Source organism: Phycodurus eques, chromosome 16, assembly GCF_024500275.1.
Source record: "Phycodurus eques isolate BA_2022a chromosome 16, UOR_Pequ_1.1, whole genome shotgun sequence".
In the NCBI taxonomy this organism is placed as follows: Eukaryota; Metazoa; Chordata; class Actinopteri; order Syngnathiformes; family Syngnathidae; genus Phycodurus; species Phycodurus eques.
The window spans coordinates 17,881,084-17,897,560 of record NC_084540.1 but is presented as its reverse complement, the minus strand read 5'-3'; the positions used below and the strand labels follow the sequence as shown (position 1 = coordinate 17,897,560).

The 16,477-nt window shown below is 44.3% G+C and overlaps 1 protein-coding gene across 5 annotated transcripts; it reads left to right on the top strand.

Moving 5' to 3' along the window:
• The first annotated feature begins 637 nt into the window (after nt 1–637).
• On the top strand, nt 638–15,862 carry mrtfbb (myocardin related transcription factor Bb). 5 transcript variants are annotated; one of them, XR_009770086.1, is made up of 13 exons: nt 638–839; nt 4,989–5,054; nt 7,310–7,365; nt 7,470–7,545; nt 7,619–7,780; nt 9,415–9,578; nt 10,253–10,515; nt 11,417–11,510; nt 12,529–13,068; nt 13,780–13,975; nt 14,107–14,315; nt 14,726–14,786; nt 14,881–14,906. XR_009770086.1 is itself a non-coding variant. In XM_061700772.1 (13 exons), exons 1-13 carry the CDS (start codon nt 743–745, stop codon nt 15,174–15,176), a joined length of 2,079 nt encoding a protein of 692 aa, XP_061556756.1. In that variant the 5' UTR covers nt 638–742; the 3' UTR covers nt 15,177–15,862. The 5 variants fall into 5 exon arrangements, 4 of the variants coding, with proteins under 4 accessions (XP_061556756.1, XP_061556754.1, XP_061556757.1 ...); XM_061700772.1 differs by lacking the exon at nt 14,107–14,315 and having other exon boundaries at nt 13,780–13,857; nt 13,921–14,046; nt 14,881–15,862; XM_061700770.1 differs by lacking the exon at nt 14,107–14,315 and having other exon boundaries at nt 10,256–10,515; nt 13,780–14,046; nt 14,881–15,862.
• Nucleotides 15,863–16,477: the final 615 nt, after the last annotated feature.

The following is a 16,477-nucleotide window of genomic DNA, read 5'->3' as shown; positions in this document are numbered from 1 at the left end:
TTAATAAACAGCTGAAAGCGCAAAGTGACTATGCATCCATTTTCTGAGCCGCTCCTCCTCACTAGGGTCGCGGGCGTGCTGGAGCCTATCCCAGCTATCATCGGACAGGAGGCAGTGGTTGAACTGGTTGCCAGCCAATTGCAGGGCACATACAAACAAACAACCATTGACACTCACATTCACACCTACGGGCAATTTAGAGTTGTCAATTAACCTACCATGCATGTTTTTTGGGATGTGGGAGGAAACCGGAGTGCCCGGAGAAAACCCACGCAGGCACGGGGAGAACATGCAAACTCCACACAGGCGGGGCCAGGGATTGAACCCCGGTCCTCAGAACTGTGAGGCAGACGCTCTAACCAGTCGGCCACCGTTCCGCCGCACAGTGACTATTGCTATGTTTTTGTTTTGACTTCTCTCGAGCGGTGGCATCGGAAGCTCACCTGTAACTAAAAGTTTGGTTCTCAGCACAAACCGAAAAAGTGACAAATCAAGGTAGCGCTGTCGTGTTTAATTTGACTTTAATTTGTTTATGTCACAAAGTCAAGCGCAACAGCCTTGATAGGGTTAACACCAGCAGCGCTGCGTTCCCTCCTACTGATCTTAACACACACACTGTGAACACACACTTTCTCAGCTGAGCCACAGAGGAGGGGTCGCCACGAGCCCCAGCTGTCGTCAGCTCAGACAGAGCTGAGTCTCGTCTATCCCCGACAGCCGCCGCTGCAGACGCCGCCGCTCCATGGGACTCCAGAGCTGGCCCCCCAGCACAGCACCCTCCATGATGGCCTGCCTCCATGTGGAGACCCCCTCCATCTGCACGGGCAAATTCAAATCAGGTAAGTCCTGCTACTTTGTGATATTTGTGATGACATTAGTGAATGTTGCTGCGTGGGGGGGGGGGGGGGGGTCTGTGATGACTCAGGCTCATCAGGCCCACCAGGAAGTCACAAAGCAACGCTTAAAGCTCTTTCTGTTGACTCATGTCAGACATCACTGTCAATGTTGTGGCTGGGGGAAAGAAACATATGAATGTGTGTCAAGATGCATGCATTCCATCACGAGGATGGCAAAGGCAATAGAATGTAATCACTATCAAGAATAGCAATGCTTACTAGTACTTAATTTGGTTACATTATGGCATGGTGTCTTAACTTTTAATTTTACAATATGTTGAAAATGTTTTGAGTAGCATTTCAACAGTGCTAATCAAAGTACAAAAATAGACTTATTATTCAGGTGATTTGTGTTGCAGATCATTTCTTAACTGGCGCACATAGCCAATTGCCGCATCGCAAAAAAAAAAACAAGACTAAAAGCAAAATATGTGCCACATAATTCTTTGCTTCTCACTGGAGTGAGATCTAGTCTCACAGGACGCCACGTTTCACCATTTTGTAATTGTCAAATTCCGTTTCCATTCCATTTCCACAAGGATTTAGTAGATAATCGCCCCCCAAAGAAAAAAAAAAAAAAGGCAAAATAGCATTTTATGCAAATATTCATCTATTTTCTATAGTGTTTATCCTCATTAGGGTGTGGGTGACCTGGAGACTATCCCAGCTGACTTTAAGTAAGAGGCGGAGTACAACGCTTGCTAGCACAGGGCAGATGTTGACAAACAACCATTCACACTCACATTTAAACGGATACACATTTAAACAATTGAGCATGCATGTTTTTGAGATGTGTGAGACAGCTGGAGAGAAAACCCACACAAGCGCAGCAAGAACATGCAAACTCCGCACAGGAATTTAGCTGAAGTTCAAACCCACAGTGATTCTCAGTGTGGTTCTAGTACCACTAGTGGTACGCGGGCTCCCCCTAGGGGTATGTAAATAATCACTCCCTAACTACAGTTCAGTTGTATTTAACTTTAGTACAATACATTTGTATTTAATGTCTAACAATTGTTTGTTTTTAAACTTTTACAGTACAGCATTTTTATTTTCCTCTAGTTAGATGGTTAATGTTCAAACTGTGCCTAATGTTGCAGTGGCTTACAATAATATTGAATATTCGTTTTAGGAATAAAACCTTTGTCTTGTTTTTATATGAACACTTGGGCCTCCTACACTACTGCATTTTAATGTCATGATGGTGGTACGTGCAGGGCAAAATATTTTTTGGGGAGGTTGTGCTTGGAGAGGTGAGTATTGTTTTTTGAGGGGGGGGTACTTGGTGTAAAAAGTTTGAAACCGCTGCTCTAGACTGTGAGGTGACGTTCAAACCAATATTCCACCATGCTGCTGAAATTACATCTAATTGGTGTAAAAATTTCCACAATTCAGGTGCCAAAACAAACGCAGCTTGACATCAAATTGAGGTATCAGGCTGTTAAGTGTACAAAAATGCGTCTGAATTGGCTGCTGCTCTTGCAAGTTGTGTTTGTGATAACACAAACTGACATAATACGATACGAGGGTCCACATCTTTGCTGAAATCAGAGTGCATCTAAAGCCATCTTTGGATATTTATAACCAATAAAGTCAACATAAATCACCGTCATCCCCTTTCTTTGGCAAAAAAAAAAGCATCCTCTGCAAACTATTTTGTTCTGTTTCTCCAAGAATCAAATCAAATGGGAATCAAACGGGAGCTTTACCGTGGGACGACGTGGCCGAGAGATTAGAGATGACGTCGCAGGAACAACCTCTGTTTATGCTCCGAGACGGCTGACATGATGGGGAGGTTAGCCAGGGTTCAGCACAAGCTGTCAGGAGCACCCCAGGGCGCGGATTGTGTCCCCTAATGTTTATTGATGGGCGCTGATATATTTCATTGCTTGGAGCATTCTTTCCAGGTCACAGTGACTCTAAACACTTAAAGGCCGCTTTTCCCAATCTTCGATTCCGCTTGTCTTGTCTCTTAATAAGAACTTTTGAGTGTCCTTTGATGTGCTTTGAATTCGAGACCCGTCTTTGCGCCCTCCCCGAGTTGATTGGTCATGTAATTCTGCAACCAACAGCCGGTTCCGCCCCCCTTAAACTACACCCGACATGTCACAGTTCCCAGGCCTTGTTCTCACAGCTGCCCCGTTTATTTTTGCTTGCTTAAGTCAGAGGGTCCTGCTGAACGCATTTCCCAGGAGACCTGTGCAGGTCTGTGTGGTGTGTATGTCTGTGTGTGTGTGTGTGTGTGTGTGTGTGTGTGTGTGTGTGAATGGGGAGTTTTTGCTTCCTGTGAGCCACTCTGTGGATGTAGCTCAGCAAATGGCATGACATTGCGGAGGTGACCATCCGGGCATCGTCCACCATCACCACCAGCTTCCTCTTCACGCCCACTTGGGTATACACACTATGGCCAAAAGTATTGAGACACCATCCAGTATTCATCCAGAATGTAGTTGCTGTAATTAGTGGGAGCATTGCAGACAATTACACCAGTCTTTTACTTACGTCGTCTACTCCGTAATTTTGTTTTGGTCACCGTCATTACAGAAAGTCCCACTTTAGAAAGACACAATATTAGGAAATGGATGCAAGGTATTTAGTGCTTGTTTGGCATTTTTGAAGGCTTACTTGTGAGAGAGTTAAAACCCCAAACCTCAGAACTTTGAGCATTAACTGGTGGCCATTTCTGGTATGCGTGATATGTGTGGCCGCACAGGGGTGCATCCCCCCCCCCAAAAAAGCTATTTGAAATGGTTTTCTATTGGCATTATGACATGTATCTCATCGGTGTTTGTATGGGGGATTTGCGCTATAAGGGGTCATCAAGGATTTCTCAACTAAACGAAGTGTGTGGTTATTGATGTCAAGGAAGTATCACATCTCTGTATTTAGGGGAGGAGCTAAGGTTAGCTTGTTGTTGGTTGAACGTGAGGGAGAGTGTCATGGCCATGTGTATGTTCTTGCTTTGCTGAGTGGTTAAAAACCAGAGACGGAGACAATTTTCTGTACTTTTTGTGTGTGTGGGGAATGGAGCCATTCAAGCTCGGACCACCACTGGTGCTAACCATAGGCCATCGTGCTCCCGTATTGAGACACACGTCTCTGGTAAATTAGGTAATCAGTGAAGGGTGCGGCTTGGACCATCCATATTTTACCAAGAGCAACTGTGAAGTTTTATTGCACCATCCATCCATTTTCAGAGCCGCTCCTCCTCACTAGGGTCGCGGGCGTGCTGGAGCCTATCCCAGCTATCATCGGGCAGGAGGCGGGGTACACCCTGAACTGGTTGCCAGCCAATCGCAGGGGACATATAAACAAACAACCATTCGCACTCAGATTCACACCTACAGGCAATTTAGAGTTGTCAATTAACCTACCATGCATGTTTTTGGGATGTGGGAGAAAACCGGAGTGCCCGGAGAAAACCCATTATTCATCTTATCGAGACATTTTGGACAATTGTTGGCTTCCAAGTGTCCGGGTAGATTGGGAAAGGCTTTTTTAAGTTTCCGGGGCCAACACGAAGTCCATGGATGAGTTTGGTTTAAAAATACCATAAAAACACATTTTGGGTGAAGTGAAAACCAGACACATCAGGATCTTGTAGAAATTCTTCACAGAATAGTGGAAGCTGATATTGCTACAAAATGGCAGACCAAGGTCATATTTTCTTGTATTTACACTTGGCCAGGTGTCCCAATACTTTTATCTAAATATTTACTGATGAAACAATTTAAAAGCGACACATGATTAACTTACGGAGTAGACATTACTCACGTGGCTACTGACTACGGCTTTACTCATTAACAAGCTTATACTTTAGTTTGGATTCTATTCTATTCATTATGTTGACTTTGGCCAACGTGCCCTGTTCAGCGAGATCGCTGCTTAAGTCTCACGCGTGGTTTCCCCCCACTTCCCTTATGGCTGAATACAGGAAGTGAATGATACTTCTTTAACCTTTGGTGTTTATTACAAAACATGTCAGCGGGCAAAAAACTCTGCGGGCGTTCGCAGCTTGATGCCAGAGCTGGCTGCTCGGACGCCTTTCGGATTCTAATTGTTGAACTTGCTTCTGTCTCTGCGCTCTCGCAGCCCTTCAGCTCCGCCTGCAGCACAGACGAAGTCGAGAGCAACTTGTGGAGCAAGGCATCATGCCCCGTGAGTATGCACGTCACGCTTCCCCTTTGTCATACACAGTTTACGACAGCCGTGATATACGACATTTCGAGGTTGGGAACGTGGAACTCATTTGCACTGTGGTGTAAGGAAAGGTAGTGACACTCTGCAGTAGACAAGGCCGTGTGAGCAGTGGCTCATTTGCATGAGACGGACGGGGCCACCCCCTCTAAACAAGCTGATTTCATGTGTGTTGTAATTCCTGATCATTACGTAGACATCTGAGAAGTGTATTAAATTGTGGTGGGAAAAAATGATAAAAAGATTGTCCTTTTGAATTTGAAGTGTCTGAGTGAATCGTGGTGATAAAAGTCATTTTATTTGCTGCTGTCTCTGTGGAAAAGTAGAAGTCCCCCACAGAGTGAGCGAGCGAGCGAGCTCCTCCCCGGCTCCACATAGCTTCATGAGTCACAGGCTGGGCCTTTGCTGGAGGTCACTTACTCCTTTGGACTCACACTAACCCTCCCCCAGGCCAGTCCCCACTAAAGTGTGTAACCGTCCTCTTGGTACAGTAGGTATGCAGCCGGGCTTTGTGATGACTGTTTTGCTTTCCTCCCACCTCATGTGTCTGTGAAATCAAATGGTGTTGGTCATAGCTGAGGTGACTGTGCTCAGTGAACTCCACCCAGGCAGCATGGGATTCATCTGCTTTGTTGAGTAGTTGTTTCTCTCTCTTCCTTTCTTTAATCAGTATGACAACATCGTGATTAAAGGAGACATATTGTGCAGTTTTTTTTTTACATTTTAAAATAGTTCCCAGGTGTATTGCTAAAATTAACCTGTTTTGAGGAGGCGGTTCTGTCTTGTGCAACTGAGCCACTGCTCACCCAGCCCATATACTGCTGGACCAATGGCCATTTTGGCTTTCATTTTGGTATTTCATACACTACACCTATGACCTTTCCATAGCACTTGACAAGAAATAGCACACTGCTACATTTGTTATGTTTTTTTTTTCTTCCCAAAGCTTTTGACACAGTCAACCATGTTGTTTTAAAACTTAGACATCTGAGCTCTGGACTCTCAGAAAAAGGTGTTGCTTGGTTTTCTAACTGTCTTAGCAGTCGGTCGCAGCGCATAAGATATGATGGTGTATGCTCAGATATTATATCTGTTCACAAGGGTGTGCTGCGGGGCTCTGTGTTAGGTCCACTTTAATTTACCTATGTGAATTATCTGTCAAAATGTTTCAAATGGAACACTCCATCTAAATGTACTGCTGTGCTGTATCAAGCCGTTGAAAATTAGCAAAACACCTTTTTGGTCATTCAGAATACACTACATGAGCGGAAACTTGTTTTAAACGCAAATAATACCAACCTTATGTTAGTTTACCACATCTAAGACCAGGCCACAAAATGTTCCTGTGCTTTACACTCTCAACGGAAAGGAGATTGAAGTTGTACACTGTTACAAATACCTGGGTGTATTGATTGACGACTCTTAATTTTAAATCACATCTACTGTGTCTTGTGAAAAAGCTGAGACAAAAACTTGGTTTTTATTGCAGAAACAATTTGTCTTTTAATGTAAAAAAACAGCTTGTTGCTGCAACTTTTTATTTTATTTTTTATTTTTTTACCTGTTTTAGATTATGGTGATCTTTTGTACATGCATGCCTATCCACAGTGTCTACATCTGGTTGATACTGCCTACCATGCATCTTTGAGGTTCTCAAGCTCTGTCTCACGATTGTGAATTGTACTCTCGGGATAGATGGCCTGCTTTGGCAACCCACAAAATCGTTCACCGGTACTCTTTTATTCACAGGGCAATTGGTCTGCTTCCCCCCTATCTATGTGGTTTTTATCAAGCACAGAAGTACCAGACATATTCGTTGCGTTCGCAGGACCTCACTGAAGACCCTGAAGAGACTAAGCGGTATAGAAAATGGATGGATGGATGATAGCAGGGGAGTCACACTATTGGGGACATTAGTGTTTCTCTACGATAGTGCCTCTGCATAATCGTGTTTCAGACAGTGTTGGCCAGAAGCCGGATTCTGACAGAAAGGGGCTCTGGATCTTCACCCACAGTGACCCAACCCTAGCTGATCATGTCATGGGCGAAGAAACTTGCTCACAGACATATTTTCAGAAATACTCAGATAACTAAAAACTAACCTAAAGACTTTGTTGATTAATTTCACACTTGGTGAGTGGTCAGGCATTCCAGAAACCCAACTATTTGTATACAAATATTTAAAAAGTCAATTTTAATTATTCCATTTCCTTCAGCTCTGAAAGCCCCTGCCGCCTTCCATGAGCGCATTTGCAGTCTGGAGAGAGCGAGGGTAAAAGTCATGAATTGCCATCACCATATACTGTCAATATATGCTGCTGATCAGTCCATTTGTCATTCATCTAACCTGCCGTTTTGTTGTTTTTCTCTTAACAGACAGGGAACTTACTGAAGCACAAGCTTTCCCGCAGACCCGCTCGCTCCGAGCTGGTCCGCATGCACATCCTAAAAGGTGCTAAAAGTCCAATCTCTCGGTTCCTGCACCATGCTAAAAGAGGCTAATTGACGCCGCCTTCCTCACACAGAGGGCGAGGCCGACGCTTCCGTGCAGGCCGCTCAGATGAAGCTGAAGAGGGCGCGGCTGGCCGACGACCTCAGCCAGAAGATCTCCAGCAGGCCTGGACCCATGGAGCTGGTGGAGAAGAACATCCTGCCCGTGGACACCGGTGTCAACAAGGGCCATGACGGTAGATACTCATTAGTAGTGCCACCTACAAGAACCTGTGCCAAGGCTGTAGAATCCAAAAGTACAGTGGTACCCAATTTATAGGTTTTCCAAGTTACCAGTTGTCGTGACGTTGATTATTATTATTTTTTTTTCTTCTTTTTGTTAGGAGCCAAAATTTTATATTCAAGGTAGCTTCAGATGGCGGGAAAAAAACGCTACACGTTTTTTTAAATGAGCAAAATAGCACTGTAATATTATACTTTATGAAAATATACAATAATGACATAATTAAGTACTTAATTAATTAAAAATAATGTAACAGTTTTTGTCACACTTTCTCCTTCAATTGTGCAACTTGTTCGGGTGTGTGTGCCTTGGCCACCTGGAGGCAGTAGAATCCAGACATATGTATATATACTGTACTGGAGGCTTAGCTCCTCTCTTGGGTTCTCAGTACGGCAGTAATATTAGTCGTTAGTCGTTCTGTGCCTGTGAGCGTGTTTACGTGTGTTTCTGGATCATTTGTGTACAGATATCCATTGCTTAAAGGGTACAACACTACCACATAGATGCTAATTGTTAGCCCGTGTACCCAAGGTGTTCCCCATTGTATGTTAGCATTCAGGTAGCGGATGCTATCTGGCTGCAAGGTATAATCCTCTTTGTTTTATGTTTCGTTTGACAGTAACCTTAAGCTTGGATTAATTTTTTGTTTTTTTTCAAGAATATTTATTTATTCTATCTACCAAACTGCCGTTTGTTGTGAAGCGAGTTGATTCAGTCAAGGTACCACCGTATTATAAAAAATCGGTAGAATGTACGTGTAGTAGTCCCGCTACAAATAACTTAAATGGGATGTCAGTGAAGTTGGCGGCACGGTGGCCGACTGGTTAGAGCGTCAGCCTCACAGTTCTAAGGAGCGGGGTTCAATCCCTGGCCCCGCCTGTGTGGAGTTTGCATGTTCTCCCCGTGCCTGCGTGGGTTTTCTCCGGGCACTCCGGTTTCCTCCCACATCCCAAAAACATGCATTAATTGGAGACTCTAAATTGCCCGTAGGTGTGAATGTGAGTGCGAATGGTTGTTTGTTTCTATGTGCCCTGCGATTGGCTGGCAACCAGTTCAGGGTGTACCCCGCCTCCTGCCCGATGACAGCTGGGATAGGCTCCAGCACGCCCGCGACCCGAGTGAGGAGAAGCGGCTCAGAAAATGGATGGATGGATGGGATGTCAGTGAAGTTACAAAAACAATGACTTTTCTTGGCCTGTCAGATAAAACTACATTTTTCACACATAATTTCATTGGACAGCAGCGGCAGTGGTGCTTAAACTGTTGTGACCCCATGTTGGAGTAATACGAAAATACACATTCCTTCCTATTTCTTATCTTCGTTTTTTTGTTTGTTTTTTGTTTTAATTTAACCTCAATGAAGTTTACAATCTGAGGAAAGCAAGCAAAACCAATTCACATTATTAAACAGTCCAGCTGTAACGAATACAAAATATGAAAAAAAACTTCTTTTGAAAACAAAACAAGAACCAACATGCCTGGTAAAAACTTTCTGACATGCACTATTATACAGTTGGACGTAGCAGAACAAGTCTTCACTAGTTGGTAAGTCTTGAATTTTGTAATAGTAATATGTTTGCCCTCCAGGTGATAGTCCAGACCCTCGCGAGCCAGCAGATGTGTACACTTTCACTGAGGACAACAGTGACGCTTTATCGCCGGACCCATGTCGCCGAACGTCTCCGAGCACCGGCTCGGCCTCGCCGATTCCGACCGACGTGTCTCTTCCCTGTTCCAGCTCCTCCGTGCAGGTGAGGCCAGATGGCAATACTGTAGATGCAAATCATTGTACCATTTTCCATCTTTTTTAATTAATGAATTAATTTACCCCTGAAATATTTGTGCATCCTGGACTGGTCTCCAGCCAATCACAGGGCGCATGCAGACAAGCAATCATTCACACTCACTTTCACACCTATGAACAATATAGACTTCACTGAACCTAACATGCATCCAGTATTTTTGTACAGCGGGAGGAAGCCGGAGTACCCGGAGATAACCCACGTGAGCCGAGATTTGAATCCAAATCTCATAATTGTGTGGCAGGCGTGCTAACCACTTCACTGGCGTGGACTGTGCTGCCCCTTCCCGCAATAGTAGAGAAAAAACTACACTAAGCACAGCAGTGCAATTGGGGGTCCGAATCCCTATTCCAGTCAGGGACTCGAACCTTTTAGTCATACATCAGGTCCTGTTTTTTTTACCACTTGTCTGCTGTTTTCATCCTGCAGGTGTTAAAACAATGAGGGTCAAGTTTCCACTTCCTTTCTTCATCCAGACATTTTCATCAACTGTCTGTCCTGTGGTACTCTCCCAAATGTCTGCTTTCACATGTGCTGACCTGTGTGTGTGTATGTGTGTGTGTGTGTGTGTGTGTGTCCGTGCGTGCGTGTGCGTGTGCTTGTATGTGTGTTACACTCCGCAGCAGATCTCGCCAAAGCCGCCGGGCGAGAAAACCCGCAGCAGCAAAAAGAGCCGAGAGGCCAAGCCGAGGATACGCAAGTTAAAGTATCATCAGTACATCCCCCCGGACCACCACAAGCACGAGTTTAAGCCTTTGCCGGCAGCGGTGGCGGCGGCGGCGCACGTGGACGCCGCTTATGTGCGCATCCTGCAGCAGCAGCAGCATTTTCTGCAGCTGCAGATCCTTAGCCAGCAGCACTTCGGCCACCAGCAGGCAGCGCTCAAGTACGGCTATTATCTTCTATTGTGGCTATTATATTATTTTTGCAGTGGCTTGTTGCTAGGCAGGATCTGAGGGGCAGCATAATTTATGCGCTGAAGCCCGTTCAAAAAAATTAAAACTGCACATCAATCAGTAGAACAAGAACATGGTGAACAGAATTGCTTGTTTGTTTTTTTCCACATTTGTGCAGCTGCTTGTTCATGGGGAAGAATCATTTGTGCCCCGAAGGCCATTAAAACAAACAAAAACCAAAAACTAAATCACACACAAAACCCATTGGTTTATTATAAAACAACACCGTTTTTTTTTTCAATATGTAGCATTAATTGTTTGTATTTTTTTTCCTCGTTTGGGTCGCTGGTGAGAATTAGCGGGGAAGAGTCATTTGTGCCCCGAGGACCATTAGAACAACAACAAAAACCTAAACTAAACACAAAACAAATCAACTGTTATGTAGCACACAATCGATTTTTATTTTCAATATGTAGCATTAATTGCTTGTTTTTCACACATTTGTGCCGCTGCCTGTTGCTAAGCAGAAATCGTGGGGCAGAATCATTAACAGACAAAATAAATAAATAAACCTGAAACCTCACACAGAACCAATCATCTGCAGGATTAGAAATAAAACCATACAACTGATTTTAAAAAATAGTTAAGAACGTAGATGAACAGAATTGCTCATACTTTTTGTGCAACTCATTCTTGCGAGGCAAAGGTCGCTCGTTGGCGACCAGCAGGTGGCGCTAAAGTATGGCGATGCTCTTTTGCGTCGACAGCTGCTGAGTTTCTCAAACAGATCTTTGCTTCGAGCCGGGTATATTTCCGTATATTTCTCCACGGCTGTGAAAAATGAAGGATGACTCTCTGACTCGCTTCCCCTTTCCGCTCTCGTTCCGACAGTTCAACAGGCGAGTTCCAAACCAGCTGCTCCGCCAAGGTTTCGAATGAAAACTGCAAGCCGAATCAGTTACCGGCCAACGTGGACGAGATGAAGGTGAAGTTTTATTTTTGACGAAAAAAACCCAGAACACTTCGATGCTAGACATTAAGACAGGGTAAGGTGATAAATATTTAATGTTTTAATATACAGTAGTGATTCCATCGGGAAATCTATGCGCGTGTCTATCAATAAACTTAGCATGTATTCCTTATAGTGTTGTTTTTGGATGTTTCTCATTGGCCCATAGGGCAATTATGAATGAGCTCTATGAACTTTGCCCGGCAACAAGTGAAATCGCAAACAAGTCACATGACGTGACAATGCCAACAAGTTTGACAATGATTTTTTTTTTTTTTTCTGTACATTGGTGCTACACTGAAAGTAATAAAACAAATCACAAACACATTTAATATAAAACCATATAACAAGTAAATGTAATTGATATGAACGCAGAATTTGAGGAGGAGAATCATTTGGTCTCCAAACCCTATTGAAAAAGAATTCACACAAAAAACAAATCCATTTATTTTGTTCTTCTTTTTTTTGTTGCTCTATCGAGCTTATACCAACATAGATAAACAGAATTGCTCATTTTTTCCGCAGCCCGTTGCTGCTAGGCAGAATTGTTGGGGCAAAATCATCAGTGCCCTAAAGCCTAATTTGAAAAAGAATATATGCCTATAAAATATCCTTTCTACTGGAATTATTACAAAATCACACATTTGATTAGAAAAAAAATAAATACATTTAACAAATACCAACATAAAAGGTTGCTAGGCAGGATTCATGGTCCAAAATCATTTGTGCCCCAAAGTCTGCCCAAAAGAATCAACTCGTCGCTGTGTTTCCTTGGCAAGAAAGGAAAGGAAGAGTTGGCAGGAACACAAAGTCAGAAAGAAAAGAAAGTAGCTTCCATTGGTTTTGTAATTCAATCACTACTCTGTCGTCGATATAATACATTTTGGAGAGAATAGAGTAGCTTGATTTTGCAAGTGCCAGCTGCTGGTCAAGTGGGGCACTGCTCCATTTTGCCTTAAATGCAAAAGAATTGACCTGTTGTGTGTACTTCCAGGTGGCTGAGCTGAAAGTGGAGCTCAAACTGCGCTCACTTCCCGTCTCTGGAACCAAGATGGATCTGATCGAGCGACTAAAGTTGTATCACGAAAGCTTCGCCGGCGTGGAGACGAAAGCTCCCGAAAACACCCCACCGGTGTCCCCCAAAGTGTCCGTCTCGGAGGACAACGGCGGGGCGGACGGTCCCGCGGCGGCCTCTCCGGACGAGAGCGGGTCCCGTGAAAAAGACCGGCGTCTCTACGAGAAGGAGCGTCAGATCGAGGAGCTGAAGAGGAGGCTGGAGCGCGAGCAGAGGCTGGTGGAGCAGCTCAAGCTGCAGCTGGAGGTGGAGAAGAGGAGCCAGCAGCCGGGAGAGTCCTCACCACCCGGCCTCGGTCCTCTTCCTCCCCTGGAGGAGGAACGCGTGGAGGTCGGAACCGAGGAGGACACGGAGCGGAGCCTCGTAACACCGCCTGCCTCGGCGCTCGCAATGCAACCGCATCACGGCGGCGTCAAATTGCAGCCGGCAAAAATAGACGACTCAGCACCTCTGAGCAAGGTGGGTGGAAAAAAAAGAAAATTGCGCTTACACTCAAAGGAAATCTGCATCATCTAATGAGATCAGCAAGTCTGATTTAAGCTTTGACTGACACGCTCATTATTCCAGTAGGCATGTATTCTTCCACTGAGCCACGGGTTGGGTTTTTCTTTAAGCCTTCCAAGGTTTTGTGACTGGACAGTCATTGGCAGTTCCGTTGGAAATTATTTTATTTTATTTTACTATTCTTCTTTCCATAAAATTTTTTTTAACATATACATAAGAAAATACATATGGGCTTCTTTTTGGTTTTTTTAAAGGAAAATATTTTTCAACATGTATTTTTTTTTCATCGAAAAAGTACAAATGGCTAAAATATATATATATAAAATGTACAAAAATATTTATTTATTTTAAAAGCAAGTAAAAATGCCCCACAAATGAAATTCTTAAAAAAAAATATATATATATATATATATATATATATATATATATAAAATGTTTGTTCTTGTTATGTGCGCATGACCTTTTTAGGCCTTCTTTCATATGCAGCTCCAACAACACTTAAAAAAAAAAAAAAAAGTATGTCAAAGCGATCGTTAAAGTTTTGGCTTTGTCTACCAGTGTAAGAAACGGGCCTCCGTTACGATTTGCTATCATTTGTAATGTTGTGTTTGGGTTTCTCCTATATTTCAAGTAGCATGTATGATGTTGATTTATTTTTCTGGGCAGACGTGCACAGGAGAGAGGACGGCACAAAGCGTACTCGGGCCGTTCCCGTCAAGCGTCACTAAATCACCCGTGTGTGAGGTAGAACATGTTCACGTCTGCTTTGTCAAGCGTGCAGATCATCTTCTTCGTTTACTCTGCCAGACCATCCATCACGGTCATCCTCCTCCAGCCTTCGTGCCGCCGCCGCTGCGCAAATGTAAAAACCTCCGAGAGCCTCCTCGCTATGAAGATGCCGTCAAACACACGCGCATGCTGCCTGCTATACAGGTGACACATAATTAATTTCTCTTGAACACTGAAATGCTTTCTTTGTTTTGTGAACAACAGAACTTCAACTCGCTGACTTCACAGCTACACTTGTGGGAGGAAAGCCCAGAGAGCTAGGGGAAGAAAGTCCATAAAGATAATAAAAGCATTTTCACTCCTGGATGCAGCACTTCATGTGCACTTCACAGGCACATTAAAAATGCGTCCTCGCCACCACCGTGTCGACAACTTTACTGAGCAATCAAGAATGTGCTGCTCAGAAGCTATACGTACGTGCGTCCAAAACAACTCAATGCACCTCTGCTTACCTTTTGACTTTGACATGATCGCTGGGGCGTTGCAGGTGTGAGGAATGCGAGTGTTTCTGCCATTGTCTGACGTTTCAGACGGTGTAATACAGCGGCTGTTGCTTGAAAGTGGCTCTGGATCTTCGCTCATTCTAGTTTCCATGTCGTGGGCGCACAAAGTCTGTGTTTATAATGTAAATTAACCCCACAGTGTAACAGAGGGGTTGGAGGGCACAGGGTCTCGCTCACAAACACATTTTCAGAAACAGGGCCCATAACAAAATATTCTGTAGCAATTCAAAAGTATTTTACTCTATGTCCCCTTGCGTGAATGTGAATGCTTGTCTCTCAGCATTCACTCAATGCAAATGTAATGTAAATGTTTCTTCCAGGGCTTGTGTGCTGCGAGTCAGCAGATGGATGACCTGTTCGACATCCTCATTGAAAGCGGTGGTAAGAATGAAATATCTTTATTATAAAATAATGGCATTGTTTCCGCTTTCTTAGCACATTATTACCATCATGATTCTTCACGCTTTTCACGCAGAGATGTCTCCCTTCCTCAAACCCGACCCTCCTGACCCCAACAAGCGAGTGCCCGTCACGCCCAGCGTCACCCTCCTGCCCGTCAACACGGTCCTGTCGCGCCCTCCGCCCCGCGTCCAGGTCGCACACATGCCCGCCGAGGAGCTTCCTTTACCCCTGGTCGCCATGGATATGGATCTGGACGACGATGTGGACGCGGACTCCGACCTCCACGCCATGGACTGGCTGGACCTGAGCGTATCGGCAGGCGAGGGCGTCTTCTCCACAGACTTCCTGGACACTTACCAGCTGCTCTAGGGGACCGCCGCACCTGACGCGTAAACTTCCTGTGAGGAAAGATTCCAGCGGCGGGACTTTAAAGCTGCTGGGAGGTTCTAAACCCTTTGGTTTCGAAGACCAACTGACACACTAGACAAAAAGTCAGCAGATTTTGATGTTTGGCAAAGGTTATGTGGCTTCTGTGACTCTGTAAGCTCAGTGGCCACGTACTCTCAGAAAACAGAACGTAAGGGTGCAAACAGGATATTCTCAGCAGGTTGCAACAGAGAGACTGGAAGTGTCACAGAAAGGCACAGGGAATACTGAACCGTTGCATGTTTAAAGGGAAAATTAAGATTATTGTGCATTTTATGGTCATCCTGAAATGTCACCTGAAAGCCAAATTTATATATTTGGACATACTGGTTAGTTCAGGGGCTTCTTGTGTTGATGACACTACTAAAGCAGCGCCGATGCAAAATAAATAAATAAATAAATACAGTTGTACTGCGACGCCACCTTTTGGTCATTTCCGGAGTTGATCAGCTTGGACACACCAGCTGGAATGACAAAGTATTTACTATACTAGTACAAGTCGACATATTGTCATGCATAATTTATATATGCCCTTTGTGTTACTCGTGTTTTTGTTCACTTTTATATGAATGAATTGTCAGCGGCATAATTTCCCACATTTTACTTGCCATTAAAGTATACATGACTCATGTTGTTGTTTTTTTTGTTCAAGGTATTTGATAGCTTTTAATTCTTCAATTTTTTGCAGATGCGGCACGTTGGATGACTGGTTAGAGTGTCTGCCTCACAGTTCTGAAGACCGGGGTTCAATCCCCAGCCCGGCCTGTGTGGAGTTTGCATGTTCTCCCCGTGCCTGCGTGGGTTTTCTCCGGGCACTCCGGTTTCCTCCCACATCCCAAAAACATGCATGAATTGGAGACTCTAAATTGCCCGTCGGTGTGAATGTGAGTGCAAATGGTTGCTTGTTCATATGTGCCCTGCGATTGGCTGGCAACCGGTTCAGGGTGTACCCCGCCTCCGGCCCGATGACAGCTGGGATAGGCTCCGACACGCCCGCGACCCTAGTGAGGAGAAGCGGCTCAGAAAATGGATGGATGGATGAATAAGCGTTTGGGAACTGAAGACACGAGTTGTTGAAACTTTGTAGGTGGACTTCTTTCCCGTTCTTGCTTAATGTACAAGGTGAGTTGCTCAACAGTCCGGGGTCTCCCTTGTCGTATTTTGCGCTTCATAATGCGCCTGCACAATTTTCAGAGATTTCAAAATTACACACTTTATCCAAACCCTAATTTCCATACTTCTTA